This window comes from Hyla sarda, chromosome 7 (genome assembly GCF_029499605.1).
Source record: "Hyla sarda isolate aHylSar1 chromosome 7, aHylSar1.hap1, whole genome shotgun sequence".
NCBI classification, from domain to species: domain Eukaryota; kingdom Metazoa; phylum Chordata; class Amphibia; order Anura; family Hylidae; genus Hyla; species Hyla sarda.
The window spans coordinates 173,330,937-173,349,485 of record NC_079195.1 but is presented as its reverse complement, the minus strand read 5'-3'; the positions used below and the strand labels follow the sequence as shown (position 1 = coordinate 173,349,485).

General features: G+C 38.8%; 1 protein-coding gene across 29 annotated transcripts in view; it reads left to right on the top strand.

The window, feature by feature from the left end:
* KCNMA1 (potassium calcium-activated channel subfamily M alpha 1) overlaps positions 1-18,549 on the top strand; it is a 550,733-nt gene that overhangs the window by 361,816 nt on the left and 170,368 nt on the right. For 16 of the 29 annotated variants that reach the window (XM_056531312.1, XM_056531323.1, XM_056531311.1 and 13 more), the window contains exons 10-17: positions 1,128-1,238; positions 3,442-3,547; positions 4,762-4,844; positions 5,734-5,803; positions 8,127-8,282; positions 13,363-13,472; positions 13,603-13,671; positions 16,758-16,769. In XM_056531312.1, the coding sequence (XP_056387287.1) occupies positions 1,128-1,238; positions 3,442-3,547; positions 4,762-4,844; positions 5,734-5,803; positions 8,127-8,282; positions 13,363-13,472; positions 13,603-13,671; positions 16,758-16,769 (717 nt within the window). The remainder of the gene's footprint in view (positions 1-1,127; positions 1,239-3,441; positions 3,548-4,761; positions 4,845-5,733; positions 5,804-8,126; positions 8,283-13,362; positions 13,473-13,602; positions 13,672-16,757; positions 16,770-18,549) is intronic. The other 13 variants (XM_056531315.1, XM_056531337.1, XM_056531325.1 and 10 more) reach the window with 1 other exon arrangement.

Here is an 18,549-nt window from a genome sequence, read left to right as displayed (position 1 = left end):
AGTAAAAAAGATTTGTAAATTACTTCTATTAAAAAATCTTAATCCTTCCAGTACTTATTAGCTGCTGAATACTACAGAGGAAATGGTTTTCTTTTTGGAACACAGAGCTCTCTGCTGACATCACGACCGCAGTGTTCTCTGCTGTCATCTCTGTCCCTTTTAAGAACTGTCCAGAGTAGGAGAAAATCCCCATAGCAAACATATGCTGCTCTGGACAGTTCCTAAAATGGACAGAGATGTCAGCAGAGAGCCCTGTGGTCATGATGTCAGCATAGAGCTCTGTGTTCCAAAAAGAAAACCATTTCCTCTGTAGTATACAGACCCTAAAAAGTACTGGAAAGATTAAGATTTTTTAATAGAAGTGATTTACAAATCTGTTTAACTTTCTGGCACCAGTTGATTTAAAAAAATAAATAAATAAATAAAGCACCTCTTAATAAATAAATAAATAAATAAATAAATAAAGCACCCCTTTAAAACGGCAGAATTTCCACTTGCGGAATTCCACCTCAAATAAAAGACCATAGACTTCTTTGTGTTTTATATGTAATACATTATGGGGGAGATTTATCAAAACCTGTGCAGAAGAAGAGTGGTGCAGTTGCCCATAGCAACCAATCAGATTGCTTCTTTCATTTTCCACAGGCCTCTAAAGAGGCCTGTGGAAAATGAAAGAAGCAATCTGATTGGTTGCTATGGGCAACTACACCACTCTTCCTCTGCACAGGTTTTGATAAATCTCCCCATATATGTATAAAGTTATATAATTTATTTAATTTCCTTTCCCTTTTTATTGTGTCAATGAACAGTAATAATATTGCATTAATGTAATGGCTTAAATAATATATATTTTTTAACATTTCTGCAGTTATAGTTTCTTTTTTTCTGCTTAAATCCTTTATAACCATGAATAAAATTGTTATCTTAAGAGGTCATTTGATCAAGCATTATGTAAAGCTTCTATTTTTGACTTTATGTATACTTTCTTAATGCAAATAACAGATTCTCATGCATAACCTATGCACCTTGATTTCTTAGAAGACATCCTGAAGTGATGCTACATGGGGTCCCAATTTTCCTTCAGTTTCACGAGATGACTTTACTTAACTGAGACCTTTGTATTACAGGCATATTGTGGTCTGTGGTCACATCACTTTAGAAAGTGTTTCCAACTTCTTAAAGGACTTCCTCCACAAAGATCGAGATGATGTAAACGTGGAGATCGTATTTCTGCACAAGTGGGTAACCCTTAATCTTCCAAATGTTTACAGGGAAATCCTATGAAACGTGATAAAACGATTATTTAAAAATCTTTTATTTTTTTAAATTTTTTTTATTAACAATCTACGCAAAATCTCTTACACATGGGGAGATATTTGCTCTTGTCAGGATTCGGCAGGCTGGAGGTGGATCCTCTGTGTCAGAGAGGGATTGGCGAGGACCGTACCGGTGAACTGGTTCTAAGTTGCTACTGGTATTCACCAGAGCCCGCCGCAAAGCGGGATGGTCTTGCTGCGGCGGTAGCAACCAGGTCGTATCCACCGGTAACGGCTCAACCTCTCTGACTGCTGAGACAGGCACGGTACAAAAGGACAAGGCAAGAGCAAGGTCGGACGTAGCAGAAGGTCAGGGCAGGCAGCAAGGGTCGTAGTCAGGGGCAACAGCAGAAGGTCTGGAACACAGGCTTGGGACATACACTAAACGCTTTCTCTGGCACACGGCAACAAGATCCGGCCATGCTGGGAAGGGGAAGTGAGGTTATATGAGCAGGGAGCAGGTGGAATCTAATTAGACAGATTGGGCCAGGCACCAATCATTGGTGCACTGGCCCTTTAAATCTTAGAGAGCTGGCGCGCGCGCACCCTAGAGAGCGGAGCCGTGCACGCCAGAACGTGACAGCCGGGGACCGGGACAGGTAAGTGGCTTGGGATGCGATTCGCGAGCGAGCGCGTCCCGTTATGCGAATCGCATCCCCATCGTCAGTGTCAGTGCAGCGCTCCCGGTCAGCGGGTCTGACCGGGGCGCTGCAGAGAGGAAAATGCCGCGATCGCTCCGGGGAGGAGCAGGGACCCGGAGCGCTCGGCGTAACAGCTCTGTTTTGTAGAAATCTGTAACAGGGCTGCCATTGAAGTACATGAGGCCTTTACTGTACAGTCATATGAAACTTTTTTTTCTGACACTGCTTTAAAGGGGAATAAGATGTCTGATTGCGGGGGTCCCGCCGCTGGTAACGCCAGCAATCTCTCCTGCAGTACTAACAGTCATCTGCTGCACGGAGCGAGCTTCGATCCATGCCTGATGACTGGCGATGCAGGGGCCGGAGGATCGTGACATCACGGCCCCACCCCCTCATGATGTCATGCCACGCCCCCTTAATGCAAGTCTATGGGAGGGGGCGGGGTGGTCGTCACATACTGTTTGCACAATCACTTCTCTCTAGACTAGCATAGCACATTCATTTAGCAAAAAACTAAAATACACTGTGAACATAGCCTAAGAACTAGACTGTTTTATTTATCTCACTTAGTCAGTTTTAAACACTTGCCTTTTTTGTGTTTTAAACGTACTAAAGAGAAGCTTATAATTTCCCTATAGGCTACACTATAGGACTTAAAAAACACAAAAAATGCATTAACAAAAAAAAAAAAGTTTCAAAACAAGACAAAATATGGAACGCTTCAGTGCTTCAAAACACTCAGTGGGGGAAATTTATCAAAACCTGTGCAGAGGAAAAGTTGCCCCTAGCAACCAATCAGATCACTTCTTACATTTTTCAGAGGCCTTTTTGAAAATGAAAGAAGGAATCTGATTGGTTTCTGTGGGCAACTGGTCAACTTTTCCTTTGCACAAGTTTTGATGAATCTTCCCACTGGGGGAGATTTATCAAAACCTGTGCAGAGGAAGAGTGGTGCAGTTGCCCATAGCAACCAATCAGATCGCTTCTTTCATTTTCCACAGGCCTCTAAAGAGGCCTGTGGAAAATGAAAGAAGCAATCTGATTGGTTGCTATGGGCAACTGCACCACTCTTCCTCTGCACAGGTTTTGATAAATCTCCCCCACTGTGTGTAAATCCAGCTTTAGTGTATAGTCACATGCAATAGATTTGTTGTAGAAATTCCTTTGAATAATAAAAATCTGAATGAGGTTGTTTTTGTTGCATGCATAATGGATTTATACAAATTCTATTTAGTCCTGGAAATTACTGAAACAAATCTGCTGCATGTGAATATACCTTTAGAGCAGTGGTCTCTGAACTTCAGCCCTCTAGCTGCTGCAAAACTACAACTCCCACCTAGGGCATGTAGTTTTGCAACAGCTGGAGGACCGCAGTTTGGAGACCACTGCTTTAGAGCCATAGCAGGAATCACAAAACATGACTCTCAATTTTTTATTTGTGTTGTTTTCCTTTCACTTATGTTTTGCTTTGTTTTATTCTGCAGCATATCCCCCAACTTGGAGCTAGAAGCTCTCTTTAAAAGGCACTTTACTCAGGTAGAATTTTACCAGGGATCCGTCCTGAACCCCCATGATCTTGCTAGAGTAAAGGTAAAAGAAGATTCCTGTCCTAAATCAGTACAATAGGAAATAATATTTAATTATTGTGAATAATATCTTGTCTTCATTTTGAGAGAATAAAACAAGTATCATTATTATTATTATTATTAATATTATTTATTATGTCTGAGATATTACAGTATACAAACAAGTTGATAATTAAAATTATAAAGAGAATAATTTGTAAGACTTGACATGAAAAAAAAAAAAAAACATTGATGGCCTAACTTAAAGGGGTATTCTGTCTTTATACAACGTATCCCCTATCCAAAGGATAGGGGATACGATGTATGATTGCAGGGGTCCTTTGGATAGTGGATAAGATGCATAAAGCGGAAATACCCCTTAAAGGGTAGGTGAATAATGTGGATAATGGAGTGCAACCCCTGTCCCTCCACCCCCCCCCCCCCCCCCCCCCACTTATCAGCTTTTGTTTGATATGGACCATCAATGTGCATTCTCGGAAAACTCCCTGGTCTATTCACACTTACAGTATTCTGTGCAGATTTGATGTGCAGGATTTTCTGCTGCAGATTTCAATGTAAACTAAATGACTGAACACACATCCTGTGCATCAAATCTGCGCAGGATACTGTACGTGTGAATAGACATACAGTAGGGTCTCATGTGCCGTATTTTGCTGTGTATTTTCTGCAGCTGATTTTGCTACCTATTGACATTAATGGGTAGGAAAGTATGCCGCAGCAAATATGCAGCAAAATATACAGCAAAATGTGGCCCGTGTGACCCTACCCTTAGGGTGTGCTCACACATACAGTATCCTGTGCATATTTTTTTTCTGCAGATTTCAATGTTAGTATTAGTAATATTTTGGACTCTAAATTGTGACAGGTTTTCTTTCAACTAAAATCTATTATTAGCTATATAAAGAAAATGAACTAAATTAGAAAATAAAAGCCTAAAAAGCAAAGCTTTTGAATGACTGACAAAACAGAACCACTGATATCTTAACATTACATGACATTTGCATGGATGTACAAAATAAAGTAATTCCACGTCGTACTAGACTACAAGAGGATTCTTCTGTGGGCCCATGTTCTGACACATTAAAAGGCCCTTACAGTGTATGAGCAGGGGATTCAAATTATTATTTCTTGCTTCTTGACAAGGTAAAGTGCACATATTGTTTACATTTCACATGTAATCTGAATTGTATAACAATTTGTAATGTTTGCTTTTGTCAGATTGAGTCTGCAGATGCCTGCTTAATCCTTGCAAACAAGTACTGTGCTGATCCTGATGCAGAGGATGCATCAAACATAATGAGGTACTATGGCTTAGTGTGTGATCGACTCATTCATGTGAATGTCACTTTCAAAAAATCCATACACATGCGGCAGAAACTTGAATGTATAGAATGGATTTTTTTAATCACAGGAATTTCTGCAATAAATCTGCCTTGTGTGAACATAACTGACGGCCACATTTAGATATTCCTAATTTTAGCATCTGTATTGAGGCTGAAAAACTCTGTCCGACCATGGGTCTAATGACCTGAACTTACAGTATCATAGATCACCTTGATAAGGCCCAGACTTACAGCAATAATACAGACACTAAAATGCGGCTGCATTACTGCTATTAGATTGAGATCTTAGTGTATTTAAAGGGTTACTCCAATGAAAAACATTTTTTTTCAAATCAACTGGTGCCAGAAAGTTAAACAGATTTGTAAATTAAACTTCTATTTTTAAACTTCTATTAAACAATCTTAATCCTTCCAGTACTTATCAGCTGCTGTATGCTCCACGAGAAGTTGAGATGCATTTTTCAGTCTGACCACAGTGCTCTCTGCTGACACCTCTGTCTATGTCAGGACATTTCCAGAGCAGGAGAGGTTTGCTATGGGGATTCGCTCCTATTCTGGACAGTTCCTGACATGGACAGAGGTGGCAGCAGAGAGCACTGTGGTCAGACTACAAAAAACAACTCAACTTCCTCTGGAGAAGATAGCAGCTGATAAGTACTGGAAGGATAGAGATTTCTTTACAGAAGTCATTTACAAATCTGTTTAACTTTCTGGAACCAGTCGATTTGAAAAAAAAAAAATTTCAACCCGGAGTACCGCTTTAACTTACAACTGCATGCTGAACTTGTCAGGGAAGTGCAGTCATTGCTGTAGTAGACTTATTGTTTTTCTCTACTTTGTTTTACAGAGTTATCTCAATAAAAAACTATCATCCAAAGATACGGATTATCACTCAGATGCTGCAATATCATAACAAGGTGGGATTTTAAACCTAGTAATTTTAATTGGAATCTGCTTTATTTTAAGACACTTCAAAAAATTACCATGCCTCAGCCATAGAAAACATTGCTATGTAGCACTAGACTAATGGCCCTTTTACATTGGCTGCTTATCTGCCAAATAAGGAACACTCTTTCTCGATAATGGCCTGTGGAAAATGGCCAGCGATCATGTAAATTGTCATTGTCTGCCACACATTGGCCGACAATGATAAATGTAATCATTCATGTGGCCCAGCTGCAGTGATTGAGCCTTGTAGAGTCTCGATATACAAGTACTTCCGCCCATTTGAAAGGACCCAATGGTGAATGCTTTAACCTAGGATTACATAACAATATTCTCTGTGGAAAAAAGGGCTGGGTCATTGTGAATTTTTTAAGTATAATGTTTCAATTTGCAGCTATTTTACTGAATTGGGTCTTTTGGAGTCAATATATTCCTTTAGAGTACAGGTAGAGCTCAATAGAGTAAGTGCCCTATTAGTTCGCCCTAGCCCATCTGTAGATGGGTGCTCATTTACAGAGCCTTCACAAGGCTGTATCAGCCGTGCAGCCCTTTCCAGCAATCAGCCATTGGCCTATTACACAACTGATGATGTCAAAATTACCCGATTAGCTGTCCAGTGGTATATTTGGGTTTTGTGATGCCCTGGGTCTGACTAAACTCATGCACCCCTGAAATCTTCATCTGCCCGCCCTTTCTTTTCAAGACCCCCTTTACCTGTTTAAGACCCACCCCTTCCTCTCTAAACTCTACATCTTCCTCTTTTGGTCCCACCTTAACATGGATAAGGCGTGCCTATTTGTATATTCTGTTGTTTTGTGTACCATTTCAAATGTTTTATCTATTATTTTAAGAAATGGGGGATGGGGTTCGGGCTAGTCCAGAGGTGCCAATGTGCCAAGTAACAGTTGTCTCATGAATGCAGGTAAGCACATCTCAAGAAAGGGGCTGTGAATGGTGAGAGCCACCTCATCTTCACACATGGGATTTGTAACAAGCTGACAATAGCTTCCAGCTCAGCATCTTCCAGTGAGGAGATTCTCCATTAGCCTTAGTCAATGTTAGCTGATGCTGATAGAGGATTCCATGCTGGCTGTGATGCTCAGCTTGTTAGGAATCCTTTTTATGTGTAAACGAGGCCCACCTTTGTGGAAAAGTACTGCTTTACACTTATCAGGCTGCTGTCACAGTGTAACAAGTACCACCCCCTTTGGGAAGGGAGTTGTCCAAAGTTGGCAGCCGCCAAAGATTAAAAAAAATAAAATAAAAAAGATAATTCTATCTCCAGCCACCACCATTCCCTGATAATCTGCAGCCCTAGCTCTGGGGCCTTGTTGACCTAGTTAAAGACAGAGGGCTGCTCATTCATTGGCTGGTCGCTGGCCTTATTACTAAGAGCAATATTGGCCTGTTGAGTGTAACCTCCTCCTTTGAGCACTTATATACAGTTGGCTGGTAAAATCCATCATTTGAGCATCAGAGGTGAAGACAGATTATAGCTACTCCCCATATAAGTCCTACTAGTACATATACAAAGAAAAGTGTATACAGATCAAATTGTGACAAAAGTTACTTTATTAATACATAAATGCAAAATTAAAACATACATTTAAAGCAATTAGAAACACAAGGATAAATTGTAATGGCAGAGATACAACTCTGTGGTCCAGGGACAGAACCGAGGGTCCATAGCAAGCTCTATACTTTATAGATATAAATAATTTGCAGATGTAGTACCCAGAAAAATTAAGAAAGACTACCTATTAAAAATCTCAAACATGGAGTAAAAGTAGAGAACTTGGAGCCGGGATAAGAACACATAATAACTCAATCAGAAGCAATAAGGTAGGAAATAGTACAACATATACTGTATGTACTAGTGGTAATTTGACATAGGGTCTTTCCATTTTTGGGGGGCTTTAGTGTATTTGATCCCCATATAAGTCTATGCAGAGGGGAGCAGGAGGAAGAACAGCTGCAGAGTGAGACAAAGACTTCTGCTTCTAGTAAGTCTTTAAGGTGGGGAAATCATCTAATAGTCTATAAACTGAGAATGCAGTGTGTGGCAAAACAAGTGGCTTTACTTCCTCCTTATTGGACTTAGTTTCCATGTAGGTCAAAAGAATCAAATCCGTTTGAGAAAAAGATACAGTTCGCAAACTTGAAGTTAAATTATGTCAAAATAAAAAAAAATACAGTCTTTTGCTCATGACGTTCTTAGTACGCACATGCAATTATGAACCATAGAAATGGAGTAAGTTGTATTTTTATGTAACCTTTGAAGTATTCTTTTTCCAGGCACACCTGTTGAATATCCCTAGCTGGAATTGGAAAGAAGGAGATGATGCCATATGTCTGGCTGAGCTGAAGCTGGGTTTCATAGCTCAGAGTTGCCTAGCACAGGGTCTGTCCACCATGCTTGCAAACCTGTTCTCTATGCGTTCTTTTATAAAGGTATGGCTTCATAATTGTTTTCCTGCAGATTAAAATTTTTTATCAAATGGTCACTGTAATTGTAAAGGAAAACTGTCATCAGTGTCACCGCACTAACCTGCTACAGGCAGGTAGTGCGAGTGACACTGCTGACTACCATACGTGTCCGTGATCCATGTTCCCTTTTCCCAGCTGTTTGCAATTGACAACCAGCTTTGGACCTCAAATTGGAAAGAAGGGAGACCCCTAGTGGCAAAAATGTAGGCTTGTATTTCTAACATTAGTACACATTTTTGTTTATAAATATACATTGCAGTTGCAGAGTATATTACAACCCAATGCGTAGCTTCGTCACCACTGCTTTTTCTCTGCTGGGCCCTTATGCAAGCAGGCCTAGAATAACAGCAGCCGTGACATCACGAAGCTTCACATTGGATTGTAATATAGTCTGCTATGTATATTTATAAACAAAAATGTTAGAAATACATGCCTAAAATGTTTGTCACTAGGGGTCTCCCTCCTTTCCAATTTGAGGTCTAAGGCTGGTTGTCAATTGCATTCTGTATTTAGCAAAATATAGATGAAATGGAATGCAGGAAGTCTGTGCGGTCCTGACCCTCTATTGGGAATTGTGCACACCTTTCATTACAGCTAATAAGTGTTCAACACAATCCTACACAGAAAGCTTACATGTTTGGGAAATGGACTAAATGCAGTCACAATTAGTGTTTAACCCATTAAAGTCTATGTGCCTTGACGGAAGAGCCAAAATGTGATGTGAAGGGGGCCTAATCCTTCAAAGAAAAAAAGAAAAAATAAAGTATAATGTGTGGTATATATTTCATCAGTCTTAAGTTTAAATGGGTACTGTCAGATTTTAAATTTATATATATATATATAGTACATCTTGGCAAAACATTAATCTTTCTAAATCACTTAAAAAAAATGTGAGGGTGGGCTAGCACTCATCTGTGCTCTCTCCTGTCTTAAAGTACTCCTCTGTGCTCTCTCCTGTCCATTTGTGGAAGTCCATTTGTGGAATTTAGGTTGCAGAACTTAACTTCTCCCACATGGACAGTAGAATATACATTAACAGGGTTTTAATAAACCTCATTTATAAACAACTTAAAAAAACAAACAAACTTGCAGTGAATTCCAGTCATGTCCTGTTTTTAAATCAGCAGCATCTGGAAGTGTAATTTTGTAGTAAATTTTACACATTGCACGTGACCAACTTTGAATCAAATTTGCAACACATATCCAGATTGACATGGGGGCATATAGAAGTTTATTGGACTGAATAAAACTTTAGGGTGTTGGTCTCCATATATACAAAAGTATTCTCCCCTACAGAATGGCTCAGGGGGGGTACAGAGAATCTTGTTCGAGACATTTTGTGAGGTATAGAGACTGTGTTTAGGCAGTGCTGCAAAAAAAGGACTAAAAGCTATTGTCTAAAATTAATATAAGCTAATGTCTATAGTAACCAAACTAGAGTCTTCTATTTTGGGATTTTTTTCCCAAAGCAATATTTACCACCATGTAAATGAATCCCTAAAAGCCATTGACAACATAATATTAACAGAGGGATCTGGGGAAGTTGGAGACTAAGGTACAGACATGGCAAATGAAGTGATATGTGGATAAATGTAACATGCTCTTGTGCCGAAAAAACAACATGTACAATTATGCTAAATAATAAATCACTGGAACTCTACCACATGTTTTGAGGGTTGACTTAAGTTCAGGGGCACTGGATGATATAGATGTACTTGGTGGACCTTACGAACTAGGTTGCTATGACCACCCTGGGCTGTAAACACCATACAAACCCTAGACCAAAAGAGGGCTGCCCTTTCAGTGAAACATGTTTCTGATTTTCTGAGTGCTGTAAAATAAAAAGAAACCATACTCACCTGCCTTGTTTACAACTATACCACAGCAGTAAGTTGTGAGATACATTTAAAAAGGTGATAATACATATCCTTCGGTGTAACCATAGACTTCTGTTAAGCCAGCGTAGTCAAAGTATTGCACTATTGGCTACAGTTTATCCCTTATTTTGGGGTATAGAAAGTTCTGTACCATAAAAAAAAATACAATAGTCTTTCCATTGAAATGTACTGTATTTGTGACGTATAGTGTCGTATTGGCCTAGGTGTGTATACATAAAAACCATCTGCAGCAGCACAAAAGGCATTAGAAGCTTTGTCAGCAATTTTTAACACAATAAACACAATACATATGGTGACCTTTCCACATTAAAGGGGTACTCTGGTGGAAACCTTTTTTTTTTTAAATCAACTGGTGCCAGAAAGTTAAGCAGATTTGTAAATTACTTCTATTTAATTCTTATATAAATTCTTAATCCTTCCACTACTTATCAGCTGCTGTATAATACAGAGTAAGTTCCTTTCTTTTTTTTTATTTCTTTTTTGTCTGTCCACGGTGCTCTCTGGTGACACCTCTGTCCATGTCAGGAACTGTCCAGATGAGGAACAATTTCCCATAGCAAACCTATCCTGCTCTGGAAAGTTCCTGACATGGGCAGAGGTGTCTGTCCATGGTGCTCTCTGCTGACAGAAAAGAATTTCAAAAAGAAAAGAACTTCCTCTGTATCCCCTTAAGGACCAGGCCCATTTTGGCCTTAAGGACCAGGCCAATTTTATTTTTGCATTTTCGTTTTTACCTCCTCGCCTTCTATAAATCATAACTCTCTTATATTTCCATCCACAGACCCATATGAGGGCTTGTTTTTTGCGTCACCAATTTTACTTTGTAATTACATCACTTATTTTACCATAAAATGTACAACACAACCAAGCAAATATTATTTATGTGGGAAAATTGAAAAGAAAACTGCAATTTAGCAAATTGTGGAAGATTTTGTTTTCACGCTGTACACTGTACGGTAAAAATGACATGTTTCTTTATTCTGTGGGTCAATACAATTAAAATGATACCCATGATATATGCTTTTCAATAATTGTAGCGCTTAAAAAAAATCTCAAACTATTTTAACAAAATTTGTATGTTTGAAATTGCCCTATTTTGACCACCTATAATTTTCTAATTTTTTTTCATATACAGGGTGATATGAATGCTCATTTTTTGCACCATGATCTGTAGTTTTTATCGGTACCAAGTTTGCTTAGGTTTTACTTTTTATTAATTTTTTTAAAATAAAATGTGACAAAAAAGCAGCAATTTTGGACAATTTTTTTACATTTACGCCGTTGACCATAAAGGATAATTAACAATATATTTTGATAGTTCAGACTTTTATGCATCCGGTGATACCAAATATGTGTATTAATAATTTTTTAATGCTTTTTTGGGGGGTAAAATAGGAAAAACGGATGTTTTACCTTTTTATTTGGGGAGGGGATTTTTAGCATTTAAAAAAAAAAAATGTAACTTTTCTTTTACACTTTAATAGTCCCCATAGTCTCCATACTGTTCAGTGCTATGCAAAGGATATAGCACTGATCAGTGTTATCGGTCATCTTCTTCTCTGGTCTGCTTGACCAGAGCAGAAGACCCCGGGAGACAGCCGGAGACAGGTGAGGGGACCTCCGGCCACCATGCTGGATGATCTGATCCCTGCAGCTGTGCTGCGGGCGATCCGATCATCCATTTAAAGTACCGCACTGCCGCAGATTCCGTGATTGATCAGATGCTGTATTGCTCACGGCATCTGAGGGGTTAAGGGCGGACATCCGTGCGATCGCGGATGTCTGCCATTACCGGTGGGTCCCTGGCTGCAGATAGCAGCCGGGACCTGCCGCGCATGATGCGAGCACCAGTCCAGTGCGCACGGTCACGACGGAGTGTAAATGTATGTCATGGTGCAATAAGTACCACGGCACCATGACGAACATTTACGTTCATTGTCATTAACCTGTTAAGGACCCATGACGTACGCCTACGTCATGAGTCCGCTCCCGACTCCAGGCATGAGCAGTCAAGCGGCAGAATCATCGATCATTGGTTTCTTATGAGAAACCACTGATCAATGTAAAAGATCAATGTGTGCAGTGTTATAGGTCCCTATGGGAGCCATAAAACTGCAAAAAAAAGTGAAAAAAAGTGAATAAAGATCATTGAACACCTCCCCTAATAAAAGTTTGAATCACCCCCCTTTTCCCATTAAAAAAACTGTGTAAATAAAAATAAACATATGTGGTATTGCCGTGTGCGGAAATGTCCGAATTATAAAAAATATATTGTTATTGTTTGTGTACGCGCAAAAAATTCCAAAGTCCGATCAATAAGACCTATCAATGCAAAAATGATACCGCTAAAAACTTCAGATCATGGCGCAAAAAATGAGCCTTCATACGCAGAAAAATAAAAAAAAGTTATAGGGGTCAGAAGATGACAATTTTAAACATATTAATTTTCCTGCATGTAGTTATGATTTTTTCCAGAAGGATGACAAAATCAAACCTATATAAGTAGGGTATCATTTTAATCATATGGACCTACAGAATAAAGATAAGGTGTCATTTTTACTGCAAAATGTACTACGTAGAAACGGAAGCCCCCAAAAGTTACAAAATGGCGTTTTTTTTCAATTTTGTCTCACAATGATTTTTTTTCCGTTTCTCCGTAGATTTTTGGGTAAAATGATTGACGTCATTATAAAGTAGAATTGGTGGCGCAAAAAATAAGCCATAATATGGATTTTTAGGTGCAAAATTGAAAGAGTTATGATTTTTTAAAGGCAAGGAGGAAAAAACGAAAATGCAAAAACGGAAAAACCCCGGGTCCTTAAGGGGTTAAGGTGTTATAATACAGCAGCTGATAAGTACTGGAAGGATTAAGATTTTATAAGTAATTTACAAATCTGTTAAAATTTCTGACACCAGTTAATTTAAAAAAAAAAAAAAATGTTTTCCACCGGAGAAACCCTTTAACCACTCCCTTTGAAAACTTCCCCTTCCTGTATGACATCACTACATATAATAAAAAACAGAAGGAAAAATATGGATAAAACATATGCAAAACATATACAATAGTGGGAAACGTATACCAATACAACTTCAAACGTATGTGTGGTATAGATATGAACATTCCTAACATGTTGTGTGTCTGATAGATTGAAGAGGACACATGGCAAAAGTACTACCTTGAAGGAGTGTCAAATGAGATGTACACAGAATACCTATCCACCGCCTTTGTTGGGCTTTCCTTCCCCGCGGTTTGTGAGTAAGTACAGACACCACCTGTGACATAGAAGAAAACTGACATTAGACAAACTGGGAAGTGAACGAGTCCTATAGAGGTAATGGTTTCAGTATTTTTCCAAACCTTTCTGCTATCTTCTTGGACATTACAGGTTATGCTTTGTGAAATTGAAGTTGCTGATGATAGCCATCGAATACAAATCGGAAAAAGGGGAGAGCAGGTAAGTGATTTCTTGGATCTATACTCTGTCCTCTGTTTTTCTTCTGAAAAATAAAACTTTCTTCATCCTTCTACCTATATATACATATAAGTATGGAATATTGTTTTATATGTTATATTGCAATGCTTTTGTGGAGTATTTATTTTCAACATCATGTAAGAAACACAACTGTCAGGTGTAGGAACTTAGGAAGTCAGTAGGACCAGTGTCATGTCCATCACTTGTTGTTAGTTACAGTTACTAATGCGAGATTAGACCTGTCACATTTAACCAAGAATTTTTCAATCACTAGTGGGGAGATTTATCAAAACCTGTGCAGAGGAAGAGTGGTGAAGTTGCCCATAGCAACCAATCAGATTGCTTCTTTCATTTCCCACAGGCCTCTTTAGAGGCCTATGGAAAATGAAAGAAGCAATCTGATTGGTTGCTATGGGCAACTGCACCACTCTTCCTCTGCACAGGTTTTGATAAATCTCCCCCTAGATGCTTAGCTATATTTAGTTAAAGGGGTAGTCCAGTGGTGAAAAACTTATCCCCTATCCTAAGGATAGGGGATAAGTTTGAGATCGCGGGGGGTCCGACCGCTGGGGCCCCCTGCGATCTCTCTGTACAGGGCCCCGGCTTTCCGGCCAGATAGCGGGTGTGGACCCCCGCACGAAGCGGCGTCCGACACGCCCCCTCAATACATCTCAATGGCAGAGCCGGAGATTGCCGAAGGCAGCGTTTCGGCTCTGCCATAGAGTTGTATTGAGGGAGCGTGTCGGCCGCCGCTTCATGCGGAGGTCGACACGCCCCCTTCCCGCGGGCTCTCGGGGCTCCGTACAGGAGATCGCAGGGGGCCCCAGCGGTCGGACCCCCCCCCCCCCCGCGATCTGCAACTTAGGGGATAAGTTGTTCACCACTGAGTCACCACTGGACTACTCCTTTAAAGGGCTTGTCTGGGTTAGCAGAACATGAATGCTTTCTTCCTAAAACAATGCATTGACTGTGTGCAATATCGCAGCCCAGCCACATTTACCTTAACGAAGCCGAGCTGCTATACCAGACTCTACCAATGGACAGATGTGGCGCTGTTGTTAGAAGAAAGCAGCCATGTTCAAATATTGTATAACCCCCTAATGGTCAAATTCAGTGCTAAGCATTTTAATAGACGGCAATGCAGTATGTTCACTGCATAAAGCAAATAAATATCAATTCAATCTCAAACAAGTTATCAATGTCTGATTTCCACCAAGTTGTATAATGCATATTATAGTCTTTTGTATGCATATTTTTACCTATACTGTAAATATATGGTTTTCTTAAAAACAATCTATTGTATTATACAGGTAGTGGACATTTTTTAAGATAGTTACTAAACAGATAACATAGTCACTTAGGAATGTAGAATTTAGGAACAGTGAGTGTTTTAATCCACATCAGTCATTTTCTTTTTTAAGCTAAAACTTTAACTTCTGAAGGACTACATTTTTTTTATTCGTGGCCCCTGAATATGAGATCCTGCCATTGAATTCTCACCACTTGTAATATGTCATATGAGTTTATCATATGACATTACTTCCCTAGTTGTATTGGTAGTCCTCACAACCAGACTCTCCTTCACAACCTAATACCAACTGCTTACCTTTACCCATATTCACATAAAGCCAATCTACCAGCGACCCTGACATGCTAATAATTGATTTGCTGTTTTGTTATAACTAACTTGTCCCCACCCTTATGTTTTGACCCTTTGTTAATTTCTTACCTCTATTTTATGTTTATTACTATTATTCATTTATTTGTCTGAATCTAACATAGCTGTTTATTTCTGCTTTTCCAAAAAACATGTACTATACTGACATACCTCTCCATATCTGCTCCCTCTGCAAATATATCTGAACTTTCCTACCACAATTTTATTATAATGCCTTTCTCTAGTATCTTTTACTGAAAGCATAGGATTTACAGTTGAAATCAGAAGTTTACATACACTATATAAAAAGACACATATGCATGTTTTTGATCATTTCGGTAATCCTAATTGACCTCAAACGGTCTGATTTCATGCCAGATAATGAGAAAAACATGCATGTGTGTCTTCTTATATAGTGTATGTAAACTTCTGGTTTCAACTGTATCTTACCTAACAGATTTATTTAGTGAGTAAATAGCAATGATTTTGTTTCATTTATCCAATGTATCTGCAAATCAAATCAAGCTCATATAAAATTAGATTTGGCCCATTTGTCTTTTTGATACACATTCGATGGGATAACAAGAAATAGGTGACAAATAATAGAAAGTATGCAGAATACAGAATCAAACAACAAAAGATGAGTGCATAGTATGTTACCATGGCGACACATAGGTCCACTTAGATCCTGCTGAAACCACATTGTAGGGCATTTTGTATTAAAGGGTACCTCTCATCAAAAAAAACTTTTGATACATTATAGATTAATGTATGCAGAATAACTTCACAATTGCATGTTATTAAAAAATATGCTTCTTTCTATTTAATTTTCCACTTTGAAGAAATGACCACTAGGGGTCTCCCTACCAGTCCTGGCAGCAAGCATTTCAGACTCATGCTGGAGTCCTAAACACTACGAGCTGCCAGTCTGCTTTGTTCACAAAGGAGAACACTCAGAGCTGCCAGCCTGCTTTGTTCACAGCCTGTTTGGCTGTGAACAAAGCAGGATGGCAGCTCTGAGTGTTTAGGACTCCAGCATGAGTCAGAAATGCTTGCTGACAGGACTGATCGGGAAAAATACAATAGAAAGAAGCATATTTTTCATTTACATGCTATTGGAAAGTTATTCAACATTCATTAATCTAAAATATATCAAAAGTTTATTTCATGAGAGATACCCTTTAATGACTTATGAAGCAGAGCTGCTTTTTAGTAAATAAGGGAGATACGGTGGAGAGGTATGAACTAATAGTTTCTGCACAAAAGTTTTGTTTATAGTATTTGTGTCTATTTGAGTTATTATTATTTATTTTCTTTATATATTTTGATTGGGGGTTGATGTCTTGGTGTCCATGAATTTCTTATCAATATATTTGATTGGAAATCTATATTTTTTTCTTGTTGTTTGCAGAAGCAGAAAGCGGTATGGCTTTCAACATTAACTGTGCCTAACCCTCCTTCACCAAACTTCACCCTAACCTCTCCTCCTCACCTCTGGACTCATAATCAGGAGCTCCCTCCGAAGGAAAACATACACAAAAACTCTGGCTGTCTCCTATTCTCTCATCTGTATACAAATACATACATGCATACATATGTATATATATATATGAGCATATATACTAAACATATATATGACTTAACATATGTATATATATATATATATATATATATATATATATATATATATATATAATTTGGATATATTTTATATGCGCCTATGGATGTGAGAGATGCTGCAGTTCTTCTTAAAGTTTTATAAACCATAGATAACTAAAGTATAGATCTGTTGTGTATTATTGAACTTTAATTTTTATTTTGTTGAAGTCTTCCTCCCTGCTTAATCTCTCAGATGCATTCTGTGTATATAGGTATATACCAATAAAAGTGCATGCATAATGTACTTACATCCCTAAACATATGTATGCAAACATTACACATGCACCTGTATCTGTATGTGTCTGTATATAAATACTGCACGTATATATGTATTAAGCAAAGATACATATGTACATCCATCAAGATAAGACAAATATGACTAAACTAAGTGTACTCTTCTCTGCTACCAAATCTCAATGTACTTCTGACTTCCCACTGTCGCTTTAACTTCTTTGCAGGAATCTGGTTAATCCCTTCACTGCCAGCAGGCTAGAATGTTAATGGTCACTGGCATCTAGGGGGTTAAAGGCTTCTGTTGTCAGTGAATAATGGAAGTTATCATTTTCAGGTCTTTGTTTCCCCAGGCGGCACTGTATGTTTCTGTGGCTATGTTTTGTGTATGTCTTTGTGGTTGTTTATGTGTTTCACACTGCTCCCCATCTCTCCCCAGTGTCTCAGTCTTCAGTCAAAAGTGCATTTGTATACCACAATCTGTTCATTTCCACTATATCACAGATTACACCAGGCTCTTAAAGGGGTTTTCAGGATTAAGGATTAAAAACAGTAGAGTTTGCTTTTATTTAGCCATAAACAATGAAATACGGTACATAGCCAAGGACTCTGCAGCTCTGCCCAACACAGCCCATGGACAAGGGTGGCACTGTCCCTAGTTAAAAAAAAGCCAGATGTTTTTGTTCTTTTTTATAATCACAGATTACCCCTTTTATCCATCATAAAGAACCCCCCTCCAATCATGACACTCCACACATCGTGTAGAATTTAATATTGTCCTGTTAGTTATGAATGCAGCATTTCCAATTATTAAAGGGTTTTTCTAAAATATATCACCGATCCACAGGATAAGTGACAAGTGACTGGTTGCTAGGGGCTCCACCAATCATGAGAACAGGGGTCCCATGTCTCTTGTTCCACCTCATGGCACAATGGTGGTGAGCATGAGTTTAAATGGACCTGCGATCGAGGCTGCAACTCCAATCAAAGTCTATGAGATCTAAATGTTGCCCTTAAATGTTGAATGGAGCAGCTCTATTAAATTCCTGTTCACTGCAGTCATGTAAAGAGGAGGAACAGAGGACATGGGACCCCTGGTCTCATAATTAGTGTGGGTCTCTGCTGTGGTTAGGCGATATCTGTAAATTCTGGGAAAACTTCTTTAGGGTGTATTTACACATACAGTATCCTTTTCATATTTGCTGCTGATTTTATGCATCAAATATGTGCATGATACTGTACGTGTGAATACACCCTTAAGTGTATTTTATTCTTGCAATAAATAGCATGACTTTATTTTAAGGATACCATCA